We start from the raw sequence: 25,493 nt of genomic DNA, 5'->3' as shown, positions 1-25,493 counted from the left end.
CGCGTATCAGCATTTGACAAAAAAACTTTTAAAAGACTTTCCGACAAAATTTTTTTTTTGTACTTTTAGCAATTGATCTATTAATTAAATACATATTATCTGAATAATGTAAGTAAGTTTTTCTTATTTTAAAAAAGGAGGATGGGTAAAAAGTAGCAATTTCTGCCTCCGGAGTGGTTCTTTCAAAATTTACATCACCTTACGTTTCGACACCCGCTGACCTCATTTCTGAAGGATTTCTGTTCAAATTTTTATGTCACCCATGAAATACTGCTGACGCGTTCTTTTTTTATGATTTCCCCAATAGTCATCTCGTGAATCTTATAGCATTTTCCATTATACGGATTTTGATAGACCCAAGGTTAATCGATCACTATTTTACTATAAATTCATGTCTTTTAGGGTCATTTCAACTAAGTTCCGGTTAAAGTAATCGACGATTAACTTTTAATGTTACCAACAGTATTGCTGCCGATATATCCGTCTCTCTAACCCTTTTCTATTACAAAATGTGTTTTATTTGTCATGTTGGCAACTCTGTAATCGACGATTAAATTAACCAGAACTTGGTCGAAGTGGCCCTTATTGGTGGAGACGATGCAATGACGTCATTAATCAACCTTGGATCGTTCAAAATCCGTATAATCGAAAACACTATTATTTACATTATCAACGTATAGGTATTCTGTTACCTCTAATCACTCTATACGTTGATAATCCGAAGAAGATTCACGATATAACTATTAAGAAAATCGTTAAAAAACAAAAGCATGTCAGCGGTACCTCATTGGGTGACATAAAAATCTGACATGAATCCATTTATTTATCGGATAGTGTTGTCTCTAACGCTCGGCGACGCTGACCCAGCCACTACGGCGCGCGCGAGAGAAAAGTGAGCGTCTATCACGATAATTTACGTCTACCACAATCAGATGTGCAACTAATTCCGAGGTTGATCTAATCAATGCATTATGTATTTTGCTTTGGAATGTACAAAGAAAGATGCTTACACAATCATAAGTGATCCCAATGCGAAACGTTGTATTCTACATAAGAGCATATTTTTACAAAGATTGATAAATTTGAGGATTTTCTCCGGGGTTTAGATAATTTTTATCTTCAGAAATAAGTTTAGCAGGAGTAAAAACATAAGGAAATATAAATTTTAAAGAAGCCGGAGGTAGAAATCCCTACTTTTTACCCCCATCCTCTTCTTAGAAGATAAAATAATCATAAACAATGACATAAATATAAAGTTCTTTATTTATAAAAGTAGCACATGGAAATTCCTATAAAAAAACTTTTTGACTGAATCTTCTATTTTCTATTCATCGATTATTATCCAAAAAGAAGCTCAAGATTTTAGATAGAAAAAACGTTTACTTGAAATTAATGAAAAAAGGCTAGTTAAAAGAAAAATAATAAGTACGAAACATGCTAAATCCATTGTCCATTTGCTCAACTATTGTTCTTTTAAAACTAAAATTTGCAAATAGATTTTCTTCAATAATAATCTTGATACACATCGTTGCAAATATCAATTTTTGCCATAAAAACTGGCACAAATTTTTGCATTTAAATATGGGTTTGCTTCAATATTTAATAATTGTATTTCTTTTTCATAATTAAATTTTTTTATCTAGATTTTAATTCTTAATTTTTATTATCAAAATTACTTCAATTTATTATTTTTTTAGTTTACACTTTATTTTAAATAAATTTATTATTTTTATTTATTTTAATGTTAAATTTTTCTTGAATATTTAGATTGGGAATAATCTATAGATTGAAAAATTAAGATAATTATTTAGAGATGAGGAGTAAATTCCGATTTCAATGATTACTTTCTGATATATGATTGCTAAATTGGCTCTATTATGCATATAACATGTTATATGCATTCAGCATTATTTCGCTTTTAAACAGTTCTAAATCTCAGCAATCTAAACCTCAAGAAATCCAAAATTTAAAAATCAAAAAATTGGCATTTAGTTTCTTTCTCCATAAGAACTAACTGACCAAATAAGTTACATTTAAATCTGTAATTGCAAGCACATCTGATTTTGATGCGCTCTAAAACAACATTATATTCGACAAATCTGAAATAAATGTTAGAAATAATAACGTACCTGTGTAGGCGTTAAATGAATTAAAGACGCCAGATGCTCCCGTTCAGGTGCGCTGAGGTACTTTTGCTGCTTGAATCGCCTTTCGAGCTCGTAGACCTGGGCTTGGGTGAAGAGCACACGTCTCTTCCGCCTCTGAGCAAGGGGAAATTGCATCGTGCCGACGCCCATGCCGACGCCGACTCCGACGCCGACGCCCATCCCCATTCCCGACGACTTAGTTACGTCACCCATAGACTGGCCCACCGAGCAGCCGGCCATATTGGTCCCGGCGCCCGCCGCTGCGGCGCCCATTAGCCGCGAGACTGCAAAACATATTGAACAAACCGGGAATGATACTTCGCGAGTGTCTTCATCTCTTTATATACAAGGTGACCATTGAAAATGTAAATTGCTATTACTTTGCAACGAATGAACGGAATGAAATGAATTAAACGTTATTTTCTAGAGAAAACCCGTCAATTTTATTTTATATGATAGACGTATACAATAATTAAGTAATTAAAATAAATATGATAAGAAATGCTATAAATTTATCTGGACGCTCAGTGATAAATCATATTTTCAAAATGTTGTCTATCGGAAAACACTGATAAGCTAAAACAGAGTATTCGAAAATGCATTCAGGATGTTTTTCCAGTCATGTTAAGAAGTGTATTTAACAGTTTTCAAAAACTTTCGAGTTTCTGTGCCAATTCCGATAGACAACACTTTGAAAATATTTATCACTAAGCGCCCAGACAGATTTATAGCATTTTTTTATCATGTTTATTTTAATTAATCATTATGTATTTAATCATCATGTACCTCTTTTATACAATATGTAATAAAATTGACAGGTTTCCTCTACAAAATGATGTTTAATTCATTTTATTCTGTCTATTCGTTTAGAAAAGTTATAGCAATTCACTTTAGCCATCTTTCCAATGGTCACTTTGTGTATATATATATATATATATATATATATATGTATATAATAAAATAGTTATCTTCGTGCATCTTTGTAAGTTTGTATTTCTGAATTTCGTGATCTGATCACGCGTTTATATTATCAAGCTGAACTTCTGAGCCATTTTAATCTCTTGTAGTTCAACTCACGGCATCTTATTGCTCAATACTTGGCCGTCGCATCAAAAAACATTTCTGAATTAAAATTTTGCTTCTATTTTTAACCTTAATTTTTCAATATTTATGGATTTTAAAGAATTTTGATTTAAAGATTTAATTTATATGGGATTTGCGCTTCTCCTACACTCTACGCCTCAATTGGCAATATATTTTCTATTTATAAACAAAAACAGATTTCTTCTGTAAAATCTCATCAAATTTTCCAAATCTTATTCATTTCTTAATTCTAAATCTGCTATAAATTAAATATTACAATTAATAGAACAATTAATAAAATGGCCATCGCTGATGGATGTTTACGTAGCAAAGAACGTATTAACGTATCCAGTCAAAGAATAAAGTTGATAGAAATGATGTCAATAAATGTCACACTCTTAGAAAATGAACAATATCACAAATCAACTATAAAGTTTAACAACAAGTCAGTCCGAAATTGATTGCGTTTGAGAATCACAGCAGAAATGTCATCGTAGAAAGTTCCTTTTCGGAATTTTAAATTTTACAAATAAATATTAGTCGTAGAAAGTCAAATTAAATGAATACGGCCGATGCAAATTATTGCTAGTCATTTTTTGGTCGAAAAATCGAGGACGGATCTTCAGTTTGTTTAATTTTTTTGTTTTTAACGCCGATTGTAGTCGTCATCTTAGTATAATGAGTTAAAAAAATAAAATAAGTAAAGAATTGTACATTTTATTGCGTAACGCTAAGCGGCCTATAAAGTTGTTCTTCTAATTTTTAAATTTTAATAATTGGAATCTTTATAAGAAAAGGATCATTTAATTTGTCGGATAATGCTGCTCTTAACGCCTGGCGGTGCTGGCCATAGCTGTGCAGCGCGCGCGCGGTAAGGAGAGAAAGTAGGCGTTGACATAAGAAGATCGTTTGAAATATGCAACTAATTTCACGCGATTTTCTTATGTCAACGCCTACTTCAAGCATAGAGGAAAGGTAAAACCGGCATATTATTTTACTTTAAAAAGTTATTTCTTCGCTAAAAATTCAAAATATAAAAATTTATATGCACAGGTATACAGTGTCTGAGGAAGATTACGAAACCTCTGTAAAGCGCAATAAACTGAGCAAGAAAGTCCTTCACCGTTTTGTAATTTCTGCAATAATTATTAAGATAATAATTAAAAAGGATTGGCAAATAAGCGTGCAATATTAAGATGTATGCTTTATAAGATGTGTGCACACCTAGCACACGCCTAGAGCATACATCTCACAATCTGAACGAAACTATCTACGCGAAACGTGCGTTTATTCGCCAAATTTTTTAATTAATTTCTCCATAATTATTGCAAAAATTGCAAAATGATAAAGGACTTTCTTCTTCAGTTTATTGCTCTCTACTCGCTTACTAGAGGTTTCGTGTAATCTTTCCCAGAAATCCTGTATATAATATATACAGAGTGTCCGATAATTGCTGAATCACCTCTCGGGTGTAGGTAGAGCGAGTTAAACCGAGTAGAAAAGTCCTCTACCATTTTGCGAGTTTCGCAATAATTAATGAGGAATTGATTAAAAAATATCGGCCAATTCGCGTGAGTTTTAGAGCGCGGCGAGAAGAGACCCGTGGCGATACAACCTACTGTTATTTGGTTACTAGGCGCGCGACGGAGCGTTGGTAGGAGCGCTCTACAAATGACAACGGCAAATTAGGAGCGGTGCGTAACGCTAGATCCTTGCGTCCTAGCGACCATGTAACGGCAGGCTGTCTCTTCTCGCCGCGCGTTTCTCTCACGCAAATTGGCCGATCTTTTTTAATTAATTTCTCATTAATTATTGCGAAAATCGCAAAACGGTAGAGAACTTTTCTACTCGGTTTAACCCGAGAGGTGATTCAGCAATTACCGGACACTCTGTATATTAGACGAACTGTAGAATACAAGTCATACAATTATATTTTATTTTTTTAAATTTGACACAAGGTTGACGTTCAATTACGTACGGACAAATAGGTTCAGAATTCACACATTCTATTGTTGAATGACTCTAGGTAATAGTTTATACTAATTGACATTTTTACGGCTAATTTTACTGATAATTTTATATATTGACTGTCTACTTGACATTGTTAAATCCGCTTTAACTATATTCACAGAACGATTGCCAATCCAAATACGGCCAATTAATGGATTCACATACCACCGTCATTCTACGAGTTGCGTTGTAATTGTATTACGTTTTAATTGTATTCGTTACCTTTTCCTTACACTGAAGATGGCCGAAACCGATGGCCGAAACATTTGATCATATCTAAAAGTGCTAAGATCATATATAAGCGTTTAATGTTAAAATAAATCATTGAACACTGAGATCCAGCTACGGCTCTATTTGCTTTATATTATCATATTTATCTTATTATAAAATAATAGAAGAGCCTTCAACTATTAGTATATATATTAGAGACTGCCGCCTACCGAATAGTATTATATTTTCTATAATATTGTTCTTAATTTTTAAGAAATTAACGTTTTTCTAAACACACGAAAATTAAACTCTAAAAAATTGGGTCCCAAAACCGACATATTTGTTAAAAATTATAGAATATTTGGAAACATAGAATTACACTGCAATAAATTGTTGAATAATGTAATAAATTATTTAATAACATAAATCTATTCAAAATTTTTTTTCAATAATAATATTGTTACTTTATTAATAATATAGTGGTGCTACATTTTCTTTTTGTGTGCGAGGCATCTATAAAAATCAAATAAATACAATCCAATTGTTTGTTTCTAAAGTAGAATTTATATAAATTTACGTTAATTTACATATCAATACATCATCCACCACAGAGTATGTCAATTTGCAATAAACTCTAAATTTCTTAAGTCGTACTATAAAAGAATAATAAAGATAAAAGGAAAGAAAAATTTTTAGAAAGCTACAAGCATGTAGAATAACTTGATATTATTAATAGAGATTACTATTATGTAAACTACATAACAAAAAGAAAGTCATAAAAACAAAATTTTCGAACTTTACGAACTCAATAAGCTGATTTAGCACATAAATAAACAGAGAATATATGAACTATGGGTTTTTAACTAACTAAACAAATCACGATTATATTAATTTTGATAAAATCTAATATTTAATTTCTAAAAAATAGGAATATATCATTTTAAAAGATGTCAATTTCAACGCCTTTTCTTTACATTGTAATTGCTATTCGGTCGACGCTGCCGTAGCGAAAAGGTTAAATCATTGCGTAAAATGTTGTGCAATGTAAATTTTGACACAAAAGAGTCCTTTATTAACATTCGCACAAGCCACATTCGAGTCAACTGTCATTGTTTAACAGACCTTTACCATGAGATCTTCCGTTAAAGCCGTTTCCGTCCTATTTGTCGTTTTTCAAATCTTTCTTATTGTCACAAAATCTTACAAACCATCTTAGAATAGACAATTATCTCCGTAAAGTGGTTTCAATATTTCATAGCATTGCAGTTTTATCGAGTTTAAAACAAAACTTGATGGCTCCTTGATCCATTGTATTTTCACGAGGTGCACTATAATTATAAGTACTGTTAATCATAAGTACTGTAAAATAAGTACTGTACACTTCCGCTATAATCCGTGTAAATTCGATACTCGTAAAATCAATATCTATTAAAGTGAAATTGCTAAACGCCATTAATTGTCAGTAGATGACACTTATATAAAAAGTAAAAAAAAATTAATCCCGTTATTTTTCAGACTTACTGTGTATATTAATATTTTCAGAAGTCTAATCGCGTGCACGGCTGAGCAATTCTTTTTGAATTTGAGCTACCGAAAGCTAGCCGAATAAGCGAACGATCTATCCCTTGTCAGTTGGCGAAGAGCTGTCAAAAATGAACGCGTCTGGATGCGGACAAAGAAAACGATTTAGGCGCTGCAAAGTGCTACGTCACCGAAGCACGGGAGGTCTAAGATGAAGTTCCGAATTATTATGCCTGTGAGAACCGTATTTTCGAGCCGTCAGTGGAGTCGAGGGCGAGAAAGAAATACCACTTGAGCGCAGGAACAAACACCATCAAATTTGTTTACCTCAGCTCTGCTTGGCACGATTGTTCGGAACTGAAATCATGAGCTCGGGCTTGAGAATCAGAGTTCTCCCTCTCTCTGCCATCGCGTAAAACATAAAACCGGAAACAACGTTATATTTTGATTCGCGGGAGGTAATAAATCTTTTATCGAGACCTTATATCGGAATTTTTCTCTATTTAATAGTCTATCCGATAACCGATCCAAGTACTTGACATATGATTTTATCTCATCTCCTTTTCAATTATATTACCACATTTTGTATATATTTTGTATAAATAATAAGTAACACATTTTGTATCAATAAATTAATTAAAACTAGCTTATCACTAGTTTGTCGTAGTCTAATCTGTTCATAATTATATAACAATGGATTATGAATTATGAAACAAAGAAAATGTATAATATGAATCCTTTTAATACACTTGTTTCCTTTTTTTTAAGATATTGAACTTACTTTCAGTTCAGAAATTGCAAATCTTCTACGATTTCAGAGATACGATAACTACGTGTCCGTACTAACGCTTAAGTATTAATTACACACACACGCGTGCGCGCGCGCATATATTATTTCAAAAAATATATTTTTTTATTTATAGATTTATCACAAAACAGTATCTATAGAATTAAGAGTCACTATATTTGAATTTTTAGGCGAATTTCCACAAACTTCAATATATCGCACATTAAAAAAATACTATTCTCATTAAATTGATCTCGTTTGATTTCTCAAGATTTTCTATGATGTTTTAATTTGAATCTAATATCACTGAACTTTTATATTAAGAGAATGTCTTTTTTTATAAAGCACAACATAACATTTATTGTATTTTGAAATATTTATTTAAATTAATTTTATTTAGATTTCTATTTTATATTTCAAAATGCAAAATTTGCATGTTCATTTTTAAATAAAAGTCCCTAAAATTTCTGACAAATTTTTATATCAAATCTATTATTTAAATTTTTAATTGCTCAATCACATTAAGTATACATATAACAATATACCGTTTTTATGTAAATATAATTGTTTTTTTTTATAAAAGATATTTTTGGCAATAAGATTTTTTTCTTCAAAGTCGAGGGTTTAATTGGTGCCGCAAGAAATATCTTGTAAATCATACTGATGGCTTAAATTATTATGTTTCTTGTACGATGCTATCCTTTTAAGCCACTCGTCAGCAGTCGCCGAGAACAATGAATACGGATCCTGCTGACGGGCTGGGATGCTGCGGTGTTACTTTTACCAATACACGAAGGCAGATCCCGATGATGGGCGAACAACGCACGTGCAAGAACTTGTTAAATAAATTGACGTTTCTCCAACGTCTACCTGACCACCAGCGTCGCGTTTCACCTCACCGTCGAACCTCCCCATTCGCATCGTTTCAAAACGTAATTATGTGGCGTAGCAACCGACCGGGGGAAAATCTCCGCGTCTCGACTCTTCAACTTCCAATTAGGTGACAAAAGCGTAGAGATCTCTCGCTTCAAATCACAGACGCCTTTACTGTACCGCCCACAATGTGAAAGTTGCCCAATCCAGAGGGCTAAAAGTATTTTTTCTGTTTGTATATATATATAATATTTATATATGTGTTTAATTATGTGTATCAATTTTATAATTGTCATGCACTTCCTACGTAATTTCAAATTTCTTTTACAATTTACTACACAATTAAAAAAAATTGGTAATATCCACTCTTAAAAAAGGCATGAAAGATCGATACTCGAATGTATCGAAAGTATTGTTGACGCTTTTCCGCGACGCTGATTGGTTATCTCGATTATTCTGACAGTTTGATAGTTTGAGAGCGAAGGTTTGAGAGCGACAGTTACTTAAAATAAAAAAAATTTTATTAAAATATTTAGATTTCATAATTATTAAAGTATTATAATAAGTGCGCGCGCGCAGCGTGTGCTTGTATTGTTCTAGTATTTGATAAATTTTGTAAACACATTTACTACAAGATCCATTGAAATAAATAATTATTCAGCACATTCCATCTCGACTATATACTTTACTTTTTTATAACTTTGCAATTTCTTTAGAGCTTTAATTTTCTTATAAAATAGTAAAACTCTATTTTTTATTTATTTTATAATATTACTTATTTATATTTTTCTCAGTTTATTTTTTCCCTTGGGCTGCACTTATTTGTATTATGTATTTATAACCTCACTTATTTATATTATAGTAGTACTTTTATAATATTTATTTTCTGTCTTCTTTACTTCTGGACTATACTATATGTTAACAATTGTGTTGCTGTCACAGACATTTTGCCTTTTTCCATTTTATAAGATTGCAACTCTGCAGACGTGTTCTTATTTAAGATTATGTACTCAATTCAAACCTTGTATTTTATTTGTTCTTTTATTTACGCTTTACATTCACAAGAGCCTGAATTGTGGCCAAAACAATCGATCTCATCTGAATAAATAAAATAGTTCTTGCACACCAACAACCGTGCGTTTGACTCTCATTTGTCCTTTATGTCACTAATTATCTTTCAAGAACACACGTTTTATTATTAATTATTTATTTCTTATATAATATATATAATTATTTATTAATAATTATTTATTATTTTTTACTTTTTATGTTAGTTATTTATTTTTTTATTTTATTTATTTTATTAAGTTTTTTAATCTATAAACTCTGATTATTGGCACAAATAATTGAAAATTAAATAAAAATCAGGAATTCATTAATATAAAAAAAAAGTCTTGCTAACATCGGTAAAATAAATTTACTAAGTAATAATTGTAATTAAAAAAAAATAAAAAATTGTATTAATTGATTCATCTTGTGTCGACAATTGATTCATTTTGTGTCAATAAATTTTACAAGAAATGTGTCAGTTTTTTTCTACAGATTTTTCAAACGTTATTATCTGTTTCAGCTCTTTAAAGCATTATAATTATTATTATAATTCTTTTATTTTCATAATATTGCAAATCACGATTTTTCACAACCCAATACTATTCTTTTAATAATATTAACATTTTGAAATACACACACAATAAAGAAAATTCGAAAAGAATATTGTCAAAATAATACGCAGTTATTATAAATTTTATTATGCTGAAGCGTTCCGCACTATTTTTATTGATTTTATGATCTATTAATTCATAAGATTGTAAAATTTGCAATAAAATCTCTCATATGCTGTATAGCACAGAAACATAAACTACAAGTAATATTTCTGTAAAATTAAAACATATTTTATCAGTGCAAATAATAATTAAATATATTATACGTAGAAGATAAATGAAATAAAATCAATAAATAGACATAAATTCATAAAACTTTAAAATTTTATTTATTATAATATAATATTTCAATTAAAATTTTTATACAGTATTATATATTTTCTTTTTTTATATGTAGATAAATATATTAATATATCGAGTTGAGTCAAAAATTCATTCGGATTTTGACAATGGGAGTTTTTAAAAACAATTTGTCCAATTAATTTGATTTCTAATAAAAAAATATTGCATGATCTTGTTACAGGTGACTCTTTTATAGACTTTTTTAAAAAAATTATGCAGATTGCTTCAATTATACTTATTTGTGCAGTGTAGATTAAAAAATGGAAGATGATTATACATAGTTGTACTTTTGCCATCATGTATCATTTTTATTTCCTGAGGAATAAATAGGCAATGCAAGGAAAGATTACTGCAGAAACGATGCATGAAGACGATATTGATGAGCAAAATGTATTAAACATGATTCTCGAAATTTCGAGCCGAAAAATTCTCTTTGGAAGACGCTTCATAGTCAAAAAGACCTTCCGATTAATAAAGATCGAATTGCCACATTAATTGAACTAACCAATACAGCACACAATACAAGAGACATTGCTGGCACACTCAATATATTTCGACAATATCAGTAGCTGTAAGACATTCGGAAAAGTTAAATTACGTGAATACAATGTGTGTGTGTTTGCGTATGTGAATACAACATCAATTAAATAAAAATAATTTAATGAATCATATTTCTACTTGCATTTCTCTTCTGAAATGCAATAGAAAAAGCAATCTGTTATGGCAGCGGTTAGTGACGGATAATAAAAAATGGATTATTTACAACAATATCCAACAAAAAAGATCTTGGAATAAACGAAGTAAGTCTTCATTATTTCAATTAAAAGCCCGTCTGCGTCCAAAAAAGTCATACTCTGTGCTTGATGGGAAGGAAATTATTTATTATAAACTTTTACCAAGCGATCAAACGATTAATTTGAATAAATATTATTGCAATTAAATCCGCTAAAAACAAAAAACTTTCAAAAAAGGTAAATTGCAAAAGTATTGTATTCCATCTTGACAATGCGAGACATTGAATTAAGATATCTTATAGCACTCATCATATTCGTCTAACAATGCGTCTTCGTATTACAATTCATTCCAGTCGCTTCAAAACAATTTAACAAATATAAAAGTTTCCATTTTTATAAACACTATTAAAAATCACCTCGAGATATATTCTTCAACAAAAAACCGATCAACTTTTACAGCGGAACAATGAAACTGCCCGAAAAATTGTTTAAACTTATAGAACAAAATGGATACATAATTAATTAGAGTTACATAATCATTTAACATTCAAGTTTGATTTTTTACCTATTATATAATCCAAACAAACTTCTAGTTCAACTTCATATATACATATATGACTTTTAAAATGTTATATGATTTTCAAGATGATTGAACCAAATTTTCTTTAGTTGCAAATTGTTAATCATGTTAAAGAGACTTAATTCTCTGAAGGGTGAGACGACACTTTATCCTAAGTCTGTTTAAAACTATTATATTTGCTAAAAAATAACAGGAGGCTCTGTTTGTCAATATAGGTACTCTCTTGTAAATGCGTCATTATCTGTATAGCGTTTTGCAAATCACGATATTGGGTGAAAACTTTAATTGTTGTAAGACATTTTAATGTTTATTTTACTGTTTATAAGATCAAAAAGATAATTTTAAATGTGTATTTTATCGGCAGTAATATATGGCGGACATATACAACTGCATGTTGTGCAAGAGAATTTGTCAGAAAATAGTTGCGCTTCTAAAAGGTTAATAATAAAGAAATAGTCACATTGTGACTCCATAAAACATATGTGCGTATAATATAGACTTGATAAAAAATTATGAAAAAAGTTTAACAATGTATATAAAATAATGTACACGTGGCGATGAGAGCAAAGTTTTTAATAGGACGTTAATAAAATGCAATCCGTAAGCACGCGTCGCACGACTGACCGTTGCAATATATCATTAAAAAATGTCAAATAGTGACAATATAAAAATGCTAGATCGAAAAGAGTGGATTAATGATGGATAAGTTTATATGAATAATTTTATACATTCTTAAGCACTAACACTTTTTAAGCCAAAAAATATCGAATTTACACTTTCGAAATACTGACAATAAATTAATAAACTCTCGGATAAAGCGTTTGAAAAACACATCGACAAATAAATTGAACGAATTTCCGTATTATATTTTTAGTTTCAAACTGTAGAATTTTTTATTTTATAGTACCGTACGCGTAATCACACAGAAAAAAAAGAATGAAAATGAGTGATTGCGAAACGCATCGAGAACCATTTATTCGCAGTTACGCAGCAAACGCAAGGTTTTTTCTCTACTCTTTGTTTATTTTACAAGGGGCGGCGATAAGTCCTGTGAAATCGAATTCGATCAATGTGAACGCTATCCGCTTCTTAGGCCTTTAACTCGAGGGCCAGTTCCGTTTATTTGTTTAACTAAAATCTTCAACGCCGTCCACTATTCGCGCTTTCTCAAATTCTGGATCGATAAAGCGAACGACGAACGATTGGCGCGTGCGAAGAACGAAAATCCACAGAGAGGAGACGAATGTCTGTTTACATAAGTCGTTCGAAAGATGCGCACATTGTTGGTCGAATGGTGGTATGCACAACGGAGCCTTTTGTAGACACTGAAATGCGAAACTTATGCGACGGTCGGAACATCCAAATGGATCCTCCGAGTGTCAAAGTTTCTTTTTCCGGAGACGCTTTCACGCCAATCCTTTTAAACTGTTTCATTTAAAGAATATTGTGCTAACTCCAAACCAGCCTGTTCTATCTTTTTCTTTTTATTGTGCAGATAATCAAAGTTCAACATTTTTTTTCCCATTTTTTATTTAAAACTCTCAACATATTTATAAATTATAAAGAATTTTAATAGATGTAATTTACGTGGAAGTTTTATTTTGAACTCCCTTCCAGTTTGCATTTTTTTAAATAGGCAATAAATAGACAATTTTAATACTTACAGATGTAAAAAAGGAACTTTCAGCAAAATGTCATAAACTTCTTCAGAGATTGTATTAATTTATTATTTATTCATAAAATTTAGATTGCGTTATCACTGGTTATCCACGCAACATTGAACGTGTTATCGTACCTACCAGAGTAATCAATTTTACGGCCGACGAAAATGAGGTTCATTTTCGACACGTCCTTGTTTGAACATATCACACTACTTAAACACTTGAGATCTTGAAAGACAATCATTTGTAAACTATTTTTCCAAGTCTTTTATAAATTTCAGCTGATTTTGTATTTGAATCTCATTTTTGTTGGCCGCGTGCAAAACTGGGTACATACTCAGCCAAAAACCTTTTTCGAAAAGAGTATAAAGAAACTTCCAAAAATTTAGAAAAAATATCTCAAAATCCAGGGAAAATATGTAAATAATAGATATTATTTCTGAATAAATATGCTTTTTATACTATTTTAAAAAAATCAGTCTTGTTAATATTTGAACAACCCAGTATTTTCCTGTATAACTCTAATTATCATCACTCTTTCTACAGTTACTTTTAGGCCTGATCTACAATGTGCTTCTTGCGTATTGTTTCTTACTCTCAATCTTTCGTATTTTTACTTTTTATGTATTTGTCGCATGGAATCAAGAAACACCGTGATTTTCAATTTTTCTTTTCTGAATTTCCGAAGAAAAATATGCCTTTACATAAAGGCAAAATTTTTTGTGTCCATTGCAGATATTTCTCTTCAAATTTTTTGCTTTTAATTTGTAAATAGTGTATAAAATGTTTTACTTAAATATTCTTCTCCGAATCTCAATTTTTAATTAAATTGTGTTAAAAAAAATTTCAAAAGAACCGTAAACCGAAAAACCGCAAATTAAACGGTTTTAATTTTTTTTATTAGCTAAAAAACCGAAACCAAAACCGAAACAGTTATCAAATATTTTGTTATACCGTAATCATAACCGAACCGAAGTATGATGTCGGTCCGGATTCCTGGTACTGACCCAAAGGATACGTCAAGAATAAAGTTAATTAGAAACAATATAATTTCAAAAAATATCACACTTTGAAAATTAGCTAACACTTTAAAGCATTATTTAAAAAAATTTAATAATAAAATCTAGTATTCAAAGTTAATTTACGATTCATGCCTCGCTCACATTAGCGGCACTCACATAAAAGAATAAACAGTACGTATAAAAAGAAGAATCAAGGTATAAAAACTCTGAAATTGTGAATTTTGTAGCAATAAACAATCAAAATGATTACAATTAAAATATTTCGTCACAAATTTTTTTTGGCGTCAATTTTATATAGCAAAACTCCAACTCACTCTGACTAAATGTCTTACTTACTCTTACTTACTAAATTCTAACTTATTCTATTCTAAATAGAAGCTGTAGATTAAGGAGGATTAAAGGAGTGAAGTTAGGAGTGTTTAAAGAAGTTGATCTTGTTCAAAGAAAACGTTATATTCCAAATGTTTAAAATTTTAAGTTTAAAAAAAGAGAAATTTTGATTTGTAAACAAAATAAAGCTTCTTGCTAGTTTATAAAGTATCTAAATAGTGATAAAGTGTTTTGAAGAGCATTAAAGTAGCAACAAAATTTTGAATTAAATTTTCTATATAAACATACTTATAATGCGTGAAAAACATATTAAAGCTAAATAAATTTTATTATTACGTATAAGTTATGATAATTTCTGTTTCGATTGCCCTTTGATTCTGATTCTTTCTAAAGGAAATAATAATTGTCAGTCACGTATGACAGCATGACAATCAATGTACTAAAAAAATATTGCTAGCTCTCTTTTTCACCTTTTAGAGAACAAAGTGCAGAAAAACAACAATAGAGATAGAAAAATATGATTTGCATTCATATTTTCAACGTCACGCTATTCTATTTTTATATATTATCATATATTTCCGTATTTTAGACTCTGATGTACAATTATTTTCTAATTCACAGTATAAATTTCTTTCTAATTTACATCCTAAACACAATCTCATTTCAAACCTTGTTTAAAAGAATCTGTTTATACGTACAATACTATATATATTTTTGTTCAATTATGCTATGTTATTGATGCTTATACATTTTCTAAAAGCTTGGCTTAAATGTACAAGTAGATGTGGTAAGATTTTGACAAAATAAAGTATTGGTAAAATAAAAATTGCACTGATAATATACAGGATGAGAAAAAAGTCTCGGAACGACTTAATATTTCGAAAACTAGATTTTAGAAAAAATGTTTTGCACAAAAGTTGTACGATATGACCTATTTTATTTAGTAGTTGTGTCATTTTGATTTTGGCGATCACCGTAAAGGTCAGGTCAAGGTCATATCAATTTTTTAAAATAAAACTCTCTATTTTTTGTTACAGAATCTTAAAGCTACTGTCAAATTTCAAAATGATATATGACATAGTGTTTAGTAAATTATGTAATCTGTGAGCTGTCGAAATTAAGAGATCCCTCCAGTATAACACAAACCAAATTCTGCCAAATGCAACTTTGTCTGACTGATGTGTGTGTTGTGCGTGTGTGTGCGTGTGTGTGTGTGTGTCATATGTGTAGGTGTATTTAGATTAGTTGTTCAAAGTGTTGTTTTCCAGCTGTTTAGTATTTGTTCTCATAAACTATAGTTATAGTATACCTAAAGCATATTGTAGAAATGCAGTCTCGCATTTTTATTATCGAGTAGCCCATTGCCTAATAGTTTGAAAGACAACATTTTGAACAACTAATCTAAATACCTACACACACATGCAAACAAACACACACATACACATGCACATACATCATACATCAGTTGTACTTGGTACAACATAAGTCGCGTTATGCCGGGACGATTTTAACTTTGACAGCTTACAGATTTACTACACTAATGTCAAATACCAATGTCATATCCCATTTTGACAGCGGCTTTAAGATTCTGTAACAAAAAATATGGGGTTGACCTGACCTTTAAGATGACTGCAATTTTCGCAATAAATATTAAGATAATAATTAAAAAAGATTGGCAAATAAGCGTGCGCTTTGCACGACCGTAGGATGTACGCTCTATACGTGACAGCGCTAACAAGCTAAAGTATTTTAGTCAAAAACCAAAATTCAAATTTTTTTGATGCCATATTGTAAGCACCTTTCAAAGGGGAAGTCCTAGTTGCGCACAGAATAAATCGGACACAGCAGGTTGAATGAATCGGACACAGTGACAATCGGACACAATAAGAAACGGACATACGGTGGTTGGAATCGGACACATGCTTTATGACAGTTTTTCTAACCTTAAAAACATTGGGACTCACTCTCTTTCAAAGTATATCTGTGAGAGATATTAAGAAAATGTAACCACGGATAATCGCGAAATCATCTCGGTTGTGTATCATTTCCAAAAGACAGTGTCGCCCAAGTAGAAAATCTATAGTTTTATGTTCTGTTGTGTTTCGCTACGTATGAACGACTATCTATATCTTATATGCACCAGTGAATTTAAAAAACAATACATTGTGATAACCTACAAACATCACTGATTCGTCCAAACATAAACAAATGACCAGCATGTGGTCACCACACAAGCGATTTAAAATGACAATCAATTTCGGCCAAGTTGAATTATTTATTTCATTGACTATTACAATTGATGTGAAAACTAATTTTAAAACTGACTAAAGCACAGATTCTACCCGTGAAACTTTTAATTTTGGATCACCCCTTATAATCAAGATGTTTATCGAATAATAACATAATAGTATAGCATCAAAAAAATTTGACTTTTGGGTTTTGACCAAAGTATCTTAGTTCGTGAGTGTCGCAACGAAAAGAGTTTGGTCGCTCGGCGAACGTATTATTGTGAATATTGCAAAACAATAAAAGATTTTTCTGTTCAGTTTATTCTTCTCTACTAGCTCACAAGCGTTGGTCCAATCATTCTGAAACACCCTGTATATGTACTATGTATTTTTTTCTGTAGATTCTATAATTTCTAGAGAAATTTTTTAGGTTTTGGTTAAAGCTTTTGCTACATTTTAGATTTCGAGTACTTTAATTCTTTATTTATATTTAAAATTAATCTACTTTTAATGTTTATAAGTGATTCTGTGCGTTGAGTATAATTTTTGAAATAAAGATCGAAAAAATATCCTCATTCTGCAAGAAGTAACCTTTCTAATCCAATAAACTTGTATTCCTAGTTCATATACATAAACAATTGATTAGTTTATTTGTAATAAGTTTCTGTATTTGAAGAAATTTCAATTTTTAAGATAAAAATAAAATTTATTTTTTCGTACCGCACTTCAGGATGATTCGAAAAATGCCACGGGTTTTCCTTACCAATTAACGATAACCTTCTTTTGTCAGCTTTGTAACGTGAGACTGACACTCTTGTCGATCCCTAAATGGAGCTAAGATATCCATGATTTTGTCGCTACAACGCCGATAAAAGCGTAACGGACGTGACTCTTAAAAGACGGAAGGAATAGCTGGTCGTGTATCTGCGTTTGTATATGGAGAAGGGAGAGAAAATATATGAAGTAGATTTTTATCCATGTACAATATACAAGGTTTCTCAAAATGATCGTGTCAACGCTTGCGAGCAAAGCATAGAGAGCATAGAGAATAAACTGAAAAGCCGTGCGAAACGTACGGTCATTCCTTTTTAATTCCTGAATAATTATTGCGAATATTGCAAAACGGTAAAGGACTTTTAGTTCGGTTTACTGTGCTTTACCCGCTCGCGAGCGTTGTCGTGATTATTTTAAGACACCCTGTATATAAAAACTTGTAAATATAAAATAACAGCACTAATCGGAGAGAGTTTCGATCGCAGCGAGCTGCGCGCGACGATCGTGTCTTAACCAGTTACAGCCCGCGTCGTGAAAAGTCAAGCGTAACATACATCTTTAAAAAAAAAACTTTTGTTCTTGCAAAATTTTCAAAAAAAAATTTTTTTGAGAACTTTTCGCGAGTACAAAATCTCGCGACGGAATGCCCGCGTGTTCTCTTTATGCGTTACATTCTTATGGTTCTCGCTTTGCGTACAATGTTCACCGTCGTGCACTTGAGCACCGTGCTGATCGCCTACGCGCTGCGATTGCTTACGATTCGGCAGTTGCTTGCACAGATTACTTGTTTCATGCATCATGCGATGTGTTCACCGCCGTTTATTTCAGCGACATCGTAAAAATCATCTGTGCACTTCGACTCAGAAGCTTGCTTGCTCCATATCGCGCGACATGTCCATTGTAATCTAGCTATCTCATTACAAACTCTATGAAACGTTTGTCAGCTCTTCGCTGATCATATTCTTTTTTTTGCGTTATACTTGCAGTTGCTTTTCATCGCTCAATACACACAATTTATTGCGCGTATTCTGCATTCTCTTATAAAACGACTTTTATAACTTTTTCGTGTGTGTAATAATCAAACTATTATTGCAAACGTAAATGTGTATTAGGTGTATGTCTGTGTGTATGTTGCATGTAGCGATTGTCTGTTTCATCCCTGATACATTCTGTTTGCGCATCATCTATTCACGAACAAAATATATATACAAATATATACATACATACACATATATATATATATATATATATATATATATATATATATATATATATGTGTGTGTATATATTAGACATCATTTTTTTAAATCATAAATATTTTAATTATAACCTTAGAAAAGTCGTGATAAAACAAAAAAAAAAAAATTCATATTTTGAAATAGTGCAAACGAAATTAAAAGGAAATATTTTTTTGGGTTGTAAATATAATATTGTAAATATATTAAAATATCGGTCAGTCTTTTTTGAATTTCCTCTAAATTATGATAATATTTATGGTAATATACATTTTTTGAAACTGGATTTAAATTTAATGTATAAAAATCTATAAAAAATAAATAACTCTACTTTAAATAAGAGATTCATGTAGAGAAATGTAAAATTTTCATAAATAAATTCGAAATCACATTAATTTGCGTGTGTTGATTTTGTTTATAAAAAATTTATTTATCAGTCTTTCAGTAATGAAATAAAAGATGTAAATTGTTCATGCTTATTATTAGTTAGATGTTCAATGCTGACGTCCGTAGCATAGTTCAACAAGACATGCTTTGAAAATATTACCATCAATCATATTCTGTGAAACTACACCGAGCCTCTAGTAAATACAGACAAGACTCATTTAACAGAGTGATAGCTTGACTGTCTGCATTCTTTAACTCAGTAACATTTAGCGGATAGACTAGCTGTCTGAGATTTAATCTATCAAAGCAGAGACTGAATTAATCAATATGTAGACAAGTCTCACAAAGCGCTCTTTTGGCATGCGGTTTTTTGCTTATTTGACATGTAAATGTACAATAGATATGTAGATGTATCTGACAAAAGTACCTTCCTTCATTAGGAACCGTAACGTCATCTGAACGAACAAAGATTTAATATATTATATATTTTTCACAGTATTTTGTTATTTTATACTCTTCCTATATTTGTACACAATAGATTATATTATATAAAGAGTAAAGCAGAGGGAAATTTTAAAATTTTAAACGGGTACATATGAATATCATCTATACATATGAAATCAATTATTTCTGTAATCTACGTTACAAAACAAACAATTTTTGTCGAAAACTTCTTTTTTAAACCATTCTTTGAAAAATTATAAGCATTTATAGTTGAAATTTGGATATTCGTTGGATCATGCACGAAAAAATGACAATTGCCTAAGGTTCTTACTAGTTCACGTTTCATTGTGTTTAAAATAAAATTTCAAATAGATGTAATAAGAAATTTTTTCTTCAGTTTACAGCTATTATTCGTTATAATAAAGCTTTATATAATCATGATCTGTTTTGATAAAAAAATGAATATGTTATTAATTTTGAGTGAATGTCAAAAAAGTTGTCGTGCAGCAGCAATGTTTTTCGAATGTTATGGTATTTAAAAATTACATGTGATATTTTTTTTAGATATTTAGAAAATTGAGCACGTGAGCACAATAAATTGCACAAAAAAACTCATCAAAAAGCTAATCTAATAATAAAGAAGAATAACATTATGAGCATTCTTCTGTAATTACATTAAATTCTAATGTTAGTCAACGTGAATTAGCAAGAATCTCAGGCATTCAATCGTTCTTTGATCCAACAGATTTTGAAATAACAAACATATCATCCGTATCATTTCATTCTAACTCAAGAGATTGTAGAACCAAATTACAATTGCATAGTATTTTGTCAGATGCGCGCTGTTATGGAAAATAATTAATTTTTGTCTAAAAGATACACTTAAAGAAGCTACAAACAAACATTGGACAAGTAAACAGGCACAAAAAAATCTTCACTACTAGACATCAAAAGATCCATGCTATCTGTTTCTTTCCAGTATCATTGGTCATTGAATGTTTCGTGTGGAATTATTGATAATTTTGCGATTGGATCATATATTTTAATTTTTTGAAGAAACTGTGACTGAAGAAGCATATTGTAATTTATTAAGAAATAAATTGCCTCAGCTGTTAAAAGATATGTCGCTGAAAAACAAAATGTGGTTTTAACAGGATGGAGCTTCACCACATTGTGTAAAATGAACGCGTACATTAATAAACAAAAAATTTGAAAACAAATGGACAGGTCAAGGAGAATCCATTTAACGGCTATCCCAATGTTCCGATCTTACACTTCTCGATTTTTTTATGAGGATTTGTAAAAGAAAAATGTTCCAATAACCGACTATAAAAGATGACATAAAGCGACGAATAAGTGAAGCATGTGCCATAGTAACCCCCAAAATGTTGTCCTAAGTTAGAAGTAATTTTATTCTTCGAATAAACAAATGCATTAAGTATGTAATATATATATATATATATAAATTAAATTACATAATGTTATTTTACGTTTCACATTTATCTTTAGTTAATCCCGACTTATAATCAAGTCATCCTAGTCCAAACTTCAAATGCTTGTAATTTTTAAAAGAATGGTTTAAAAAATGTTTCCGACAAAAGTTGCTTATTTTATAACATAGATGGAAATAATTTGTTTTATATAGGTACCTGTTTGAAATTTGAAAGTTACCCCCTATTTTACTGTTCTTAAGAAGACGGATCAAAAACAATTTTGACATAAATTTAAAGGCCCTCTGAATTTAAGAAATACAAAATTACTATAAACGATTACTACAAACGATACTATAAACGATACTAAGCATACAAAGCTGTTGTTAAAGTTATTAAAGCTTTACGTAAGTCACGTTGTATGTATATATAATGTATATATAATGTGTATATATTGCTAATAACGACGATAATACTTGCGAGCGTAAAGATATTTTAGAAACAATTAAATTTATCAATTTTAAAGAATTTATATTTGATTAAAAACGTAATTGTATATATGATTAATATCGAACACATTGAAAAAATGTTTTATTTTATAAAAATGCATCCAGGTTCTTTAAACAATTCAGCGGAATACATAATTCTAAATTGATTATTTTAAATATGATAAATGCGGATTTTACGTTAAATGGTATTATAGAAAAGAATATTATAATAAAGGTTGTATTAGATAATAAAATTATCTAATATTGTATTAAAATGCAATGTTTTGAAAATCTTTGATCTCGTTTTTACAGGTAGAGAGAAAAAAGAGAATTATAATGAGCATATTTTTCTATTCTCAAAAACAAAATGTTACGAAATCTTTAAATGTAAACGAAAGAATGTCAGCTAACAATAAATGTATTAAATTTTTAATTTATTAAATATTTCTCTTATTAATAAGAAACAAAATAACATTACGACTGGATAAATATAAATTTTTATGCATAAAGATTCAATATTTCGGGTATAATATAGTGTAAATAAATATAAAACTCTTATCGAGGACTAGCAGCATTTCTCTGTTACTGAAAACGCGTGATCTTAAAGGATTTATCAGACTAAGCTTATATTTTATCAAGAAAATTTATCAAGAACTTTGCTGTTAGCAAAACCTTTATACGATCTGTTAAAGAAAAATATTCCTTGTGTGCGTTTGATACCAAAGAGTTAAAAGGATTCAAAAATAGAAAAGCAAAATTAATTTCTGCTCCTATACTAGCAATTTATAGTTCTAAAGGAACAGAATTACATTACGATGCCAGCTCGTTAGGATTTAAAGCAATATTAATGTAACGTAAAGCGGATCTAAAATTCCGCCCCATTTTCTATTTTTCAAAGCACACAACCAAAACTGAAAGTTACCATAGTTTTGAGTTGAGACCTTGGTAATTATGTATGATCTATGTCGATTCTGGATTTATACGAAAAACAATTTAAAATAGTTACAGATTGTGAATCTCTAAAACTAACTAAATAAAGAAAAATATAAATTCGCGTATAATGCGACGGATTTTGAAATTAAAAGAATTATGATTATGTAGTGAAACATAGAACTGGTTCACGTGTGCGCCATGTGAATGCATTTAATCGTGCACAAATATTTCAGTAAGTGAAGATAAAATCAAATAAGAGAAATTCCATATGAAGAATTAAAGGTAATTTTTAAAAATATTATTTAGTTATTTCTTAAAGTCAAGATTCGCCAAGAATTAAAAAATAAAAATTAGAGAAATCAAAGGCCGGTATTCATAATCCGTTCTTATATTCAAGATTAACTTAAGTAGGGACTTATATTCGCTCATTTTGTCAGACACAATCTGTATGTGACGAAGAGAGCAAATATAAGTTTGCACTTAAGACGATCTTGAATATAAGAACGGATTATGAATACCGCCCAAAGACTTAAAGTTCAAAACGCGCAATAGTATAATATATTATAAGAAAAATAAATAGATGTCACTCTATGTACTAACAAATATAAAAAATAATGTATTGCATAAATATCACAGTGGTTCAAGTCATTTAAGAGTAGAGAAGACTATGCTATTTAATGCTATTATGTACAATTATTGGTTTTCAAATTTACGACAAAAGGTAGAATCTTACATCCGAAAATGTTTGAAATGTATCAAATGTATCACATTTTTGCCCGTATCAGCCGATGTAAAGATTAACGTGAAGATTATTTGCGTAATATATCTAAAGAAAATATGTACCATTTTGTATTCTACACTGATTATTTTGGTTCAATGGATGGAAAGCATTTTGACTAAACTCTTGTACTTTTTGCAATCAATGCATTTACTAAATATGTACTATTATATGCGACAAAAAATATCTCAACTATAGAAGCTATACGATATTTAGAAAATTATTTTGTTAATTACAGTTAACTCAAATTTTAATAAGGATAGGAATACATCGTTTATTTTTCACGAATTTTGTCAATTTTGTTAAGGAGAACGATATTAAGCACATCGCAATTCGCCTCAAACGAATGGACAGTAGAATAAATAGAATACTTGTATCCATGTTAGCTAACAAGAAAAGTTCGACAACCCTAAAAATTCTAAAAAATCTGAAACTTTGCAGAAATGTAATACATATAACCCTAATCAAAAAGTTATTTTTTGTTTTAACTAAAAAACGATTCTGGGGGTAGAAACACCCTTCAAAAAAATTCGATTTTTCATATTAATATAAAAAATCGAATTTTTTTAGAAGGGTGTTTCTACCCCCTTATTTTTTTCAAAAATATTAGCAAAAATTTTTGCTAATATTTTTGAAACAATAAAAGATATTGAAAAAATATCAAGTACAAAATATTATGGTTTTTAATGATCTTTAACATTATAATAAAAAATTTAAAAAAAGTTTTTTTTTTCAAAAAATTTTTTTTATTATTTCCTTTATTTTGAAAATTTTTTATCATAATATTAAAGATCATTAAAAACCATAATATTTAGTACTTGATATTTTTTCAATATCTTTTACTGTTTCAAAAATATTAGCAAAAATATGAAAAATCGGATCTTCTTTGAAGGGTGTTTCTCTCATAAGAATCGTTTTTTAGCTAAAACAAAAAATAGATTTTAAGTTGAGAAGCGAAAAGTATTGATATAAAACATTAAATGACGTATGTGTTAAGTAATATATTTGAGAGAGAGAAAGAGAGAGAGAAAGAGAAAGAGGGAGAGAGGGAGAGAGGGAGAGAGAGAGGGAGAGAGGGAGAGAGAGGGAGAGGGAAAAAGAGAGGGGGGAGGGAGAGAGAGAGAGAGAGAGAGAGAGAGAGAGAGAGAGAGAGAGAGAGAGAGAGAGAGAGAGAGAGAGAGAGAGAGAGAGAGAGAGAGAGAGAGAGAGAGAGAGAGAGAGAGAGAGAGAGAGAGAGAGAGAGAGAGAGAGAGAGAGAGAGAGAGAGAGAGAGAGAGAGAGAGAGAGAGAGAGAGAGAGAGAGAGAGAGAGAGAGAGAGAGAGAGAGAGAGAGAGAGAGAGAGAGAGAGAGAGAGAGAGAGAGAGAGAGAGAGAGAGAGAGAGAGAGAGAGAGAGAGAGAGAGAGAGAGAGAGAGAGAGAGAGAGAGAGAGAGAGAGAGAGAGAGAGAGAGAGAGAGAGAGAGAGAGAGAGAGAGAGAGAGAGAGAGAGAGAGAGAGAGAGAGAGAGAGAGAGAGAGAGAGAGAGAGAGAGAGAGAGAGCATGCTAAGTAATAATTTATTTGGGATATTGCAATGTGGTAAAATTAAAAACAAAATCGTATATGTACACAGCAAAATAAAAAAGCAAGATTATAATTTAAATTTAATTTGAAATAAAGTAGCTGAAAAGACTAGAATATCACGAAAGCGTAATGAAATTATTGTAAATCAGAAAGAAATACACATAAATATAAAGAAAGAGATTTAGTTATGGTAAAAAATTTCCAAAATATAACTGAAATATTAAAGTAATTGTTACCGCAATTTAAGGAGCTCTAGAAAGTTACCAAATATTT

General features: G+C 30.4%; 1 protein-coding gene across 1 annotated transcript in view; it reads right to left on the bottom strand.

The window, feature by feature from the left end:
• LOC105677859 (homeobox protein Nkx-2.4-like) overlaps positions 1–25,493 on the bottom strand; it is an 85,334-nt gene that overhangs the window by 54,981 nt on the left and 4,860 nt on the right. The window contains exon 2 of the mRNA XM_012376738.2: positions 2,130–2,431. Coding sequence (XP_012232161.2) covers positions 2,130–2,431 — 302 coding nt within the window. The remainder of the gene's footprint in view (positions 1–2,129; positions 2,432–25,493) is intronic.

This window comes from Linepithema humile, chromosome 6, assembly GCF_040581485.1.
Source record: "Linepithema humile isolate Giens D197 chromosome 6, Lhum_UNIL_v1.0, whole genome shotgun sequence".
Classification (NCBI taxonomy): Eukaryota; Metazoa; Arthropoda; class Insecta; order Hymenoptera; family Formicidae; genus Linepithema; species Linepithema humile.
The sequence above is the reverse complement of the archived record's forward strand: the minus strand, read 5'-3'. Positions and strand labels throughout refer to the sequence as shown.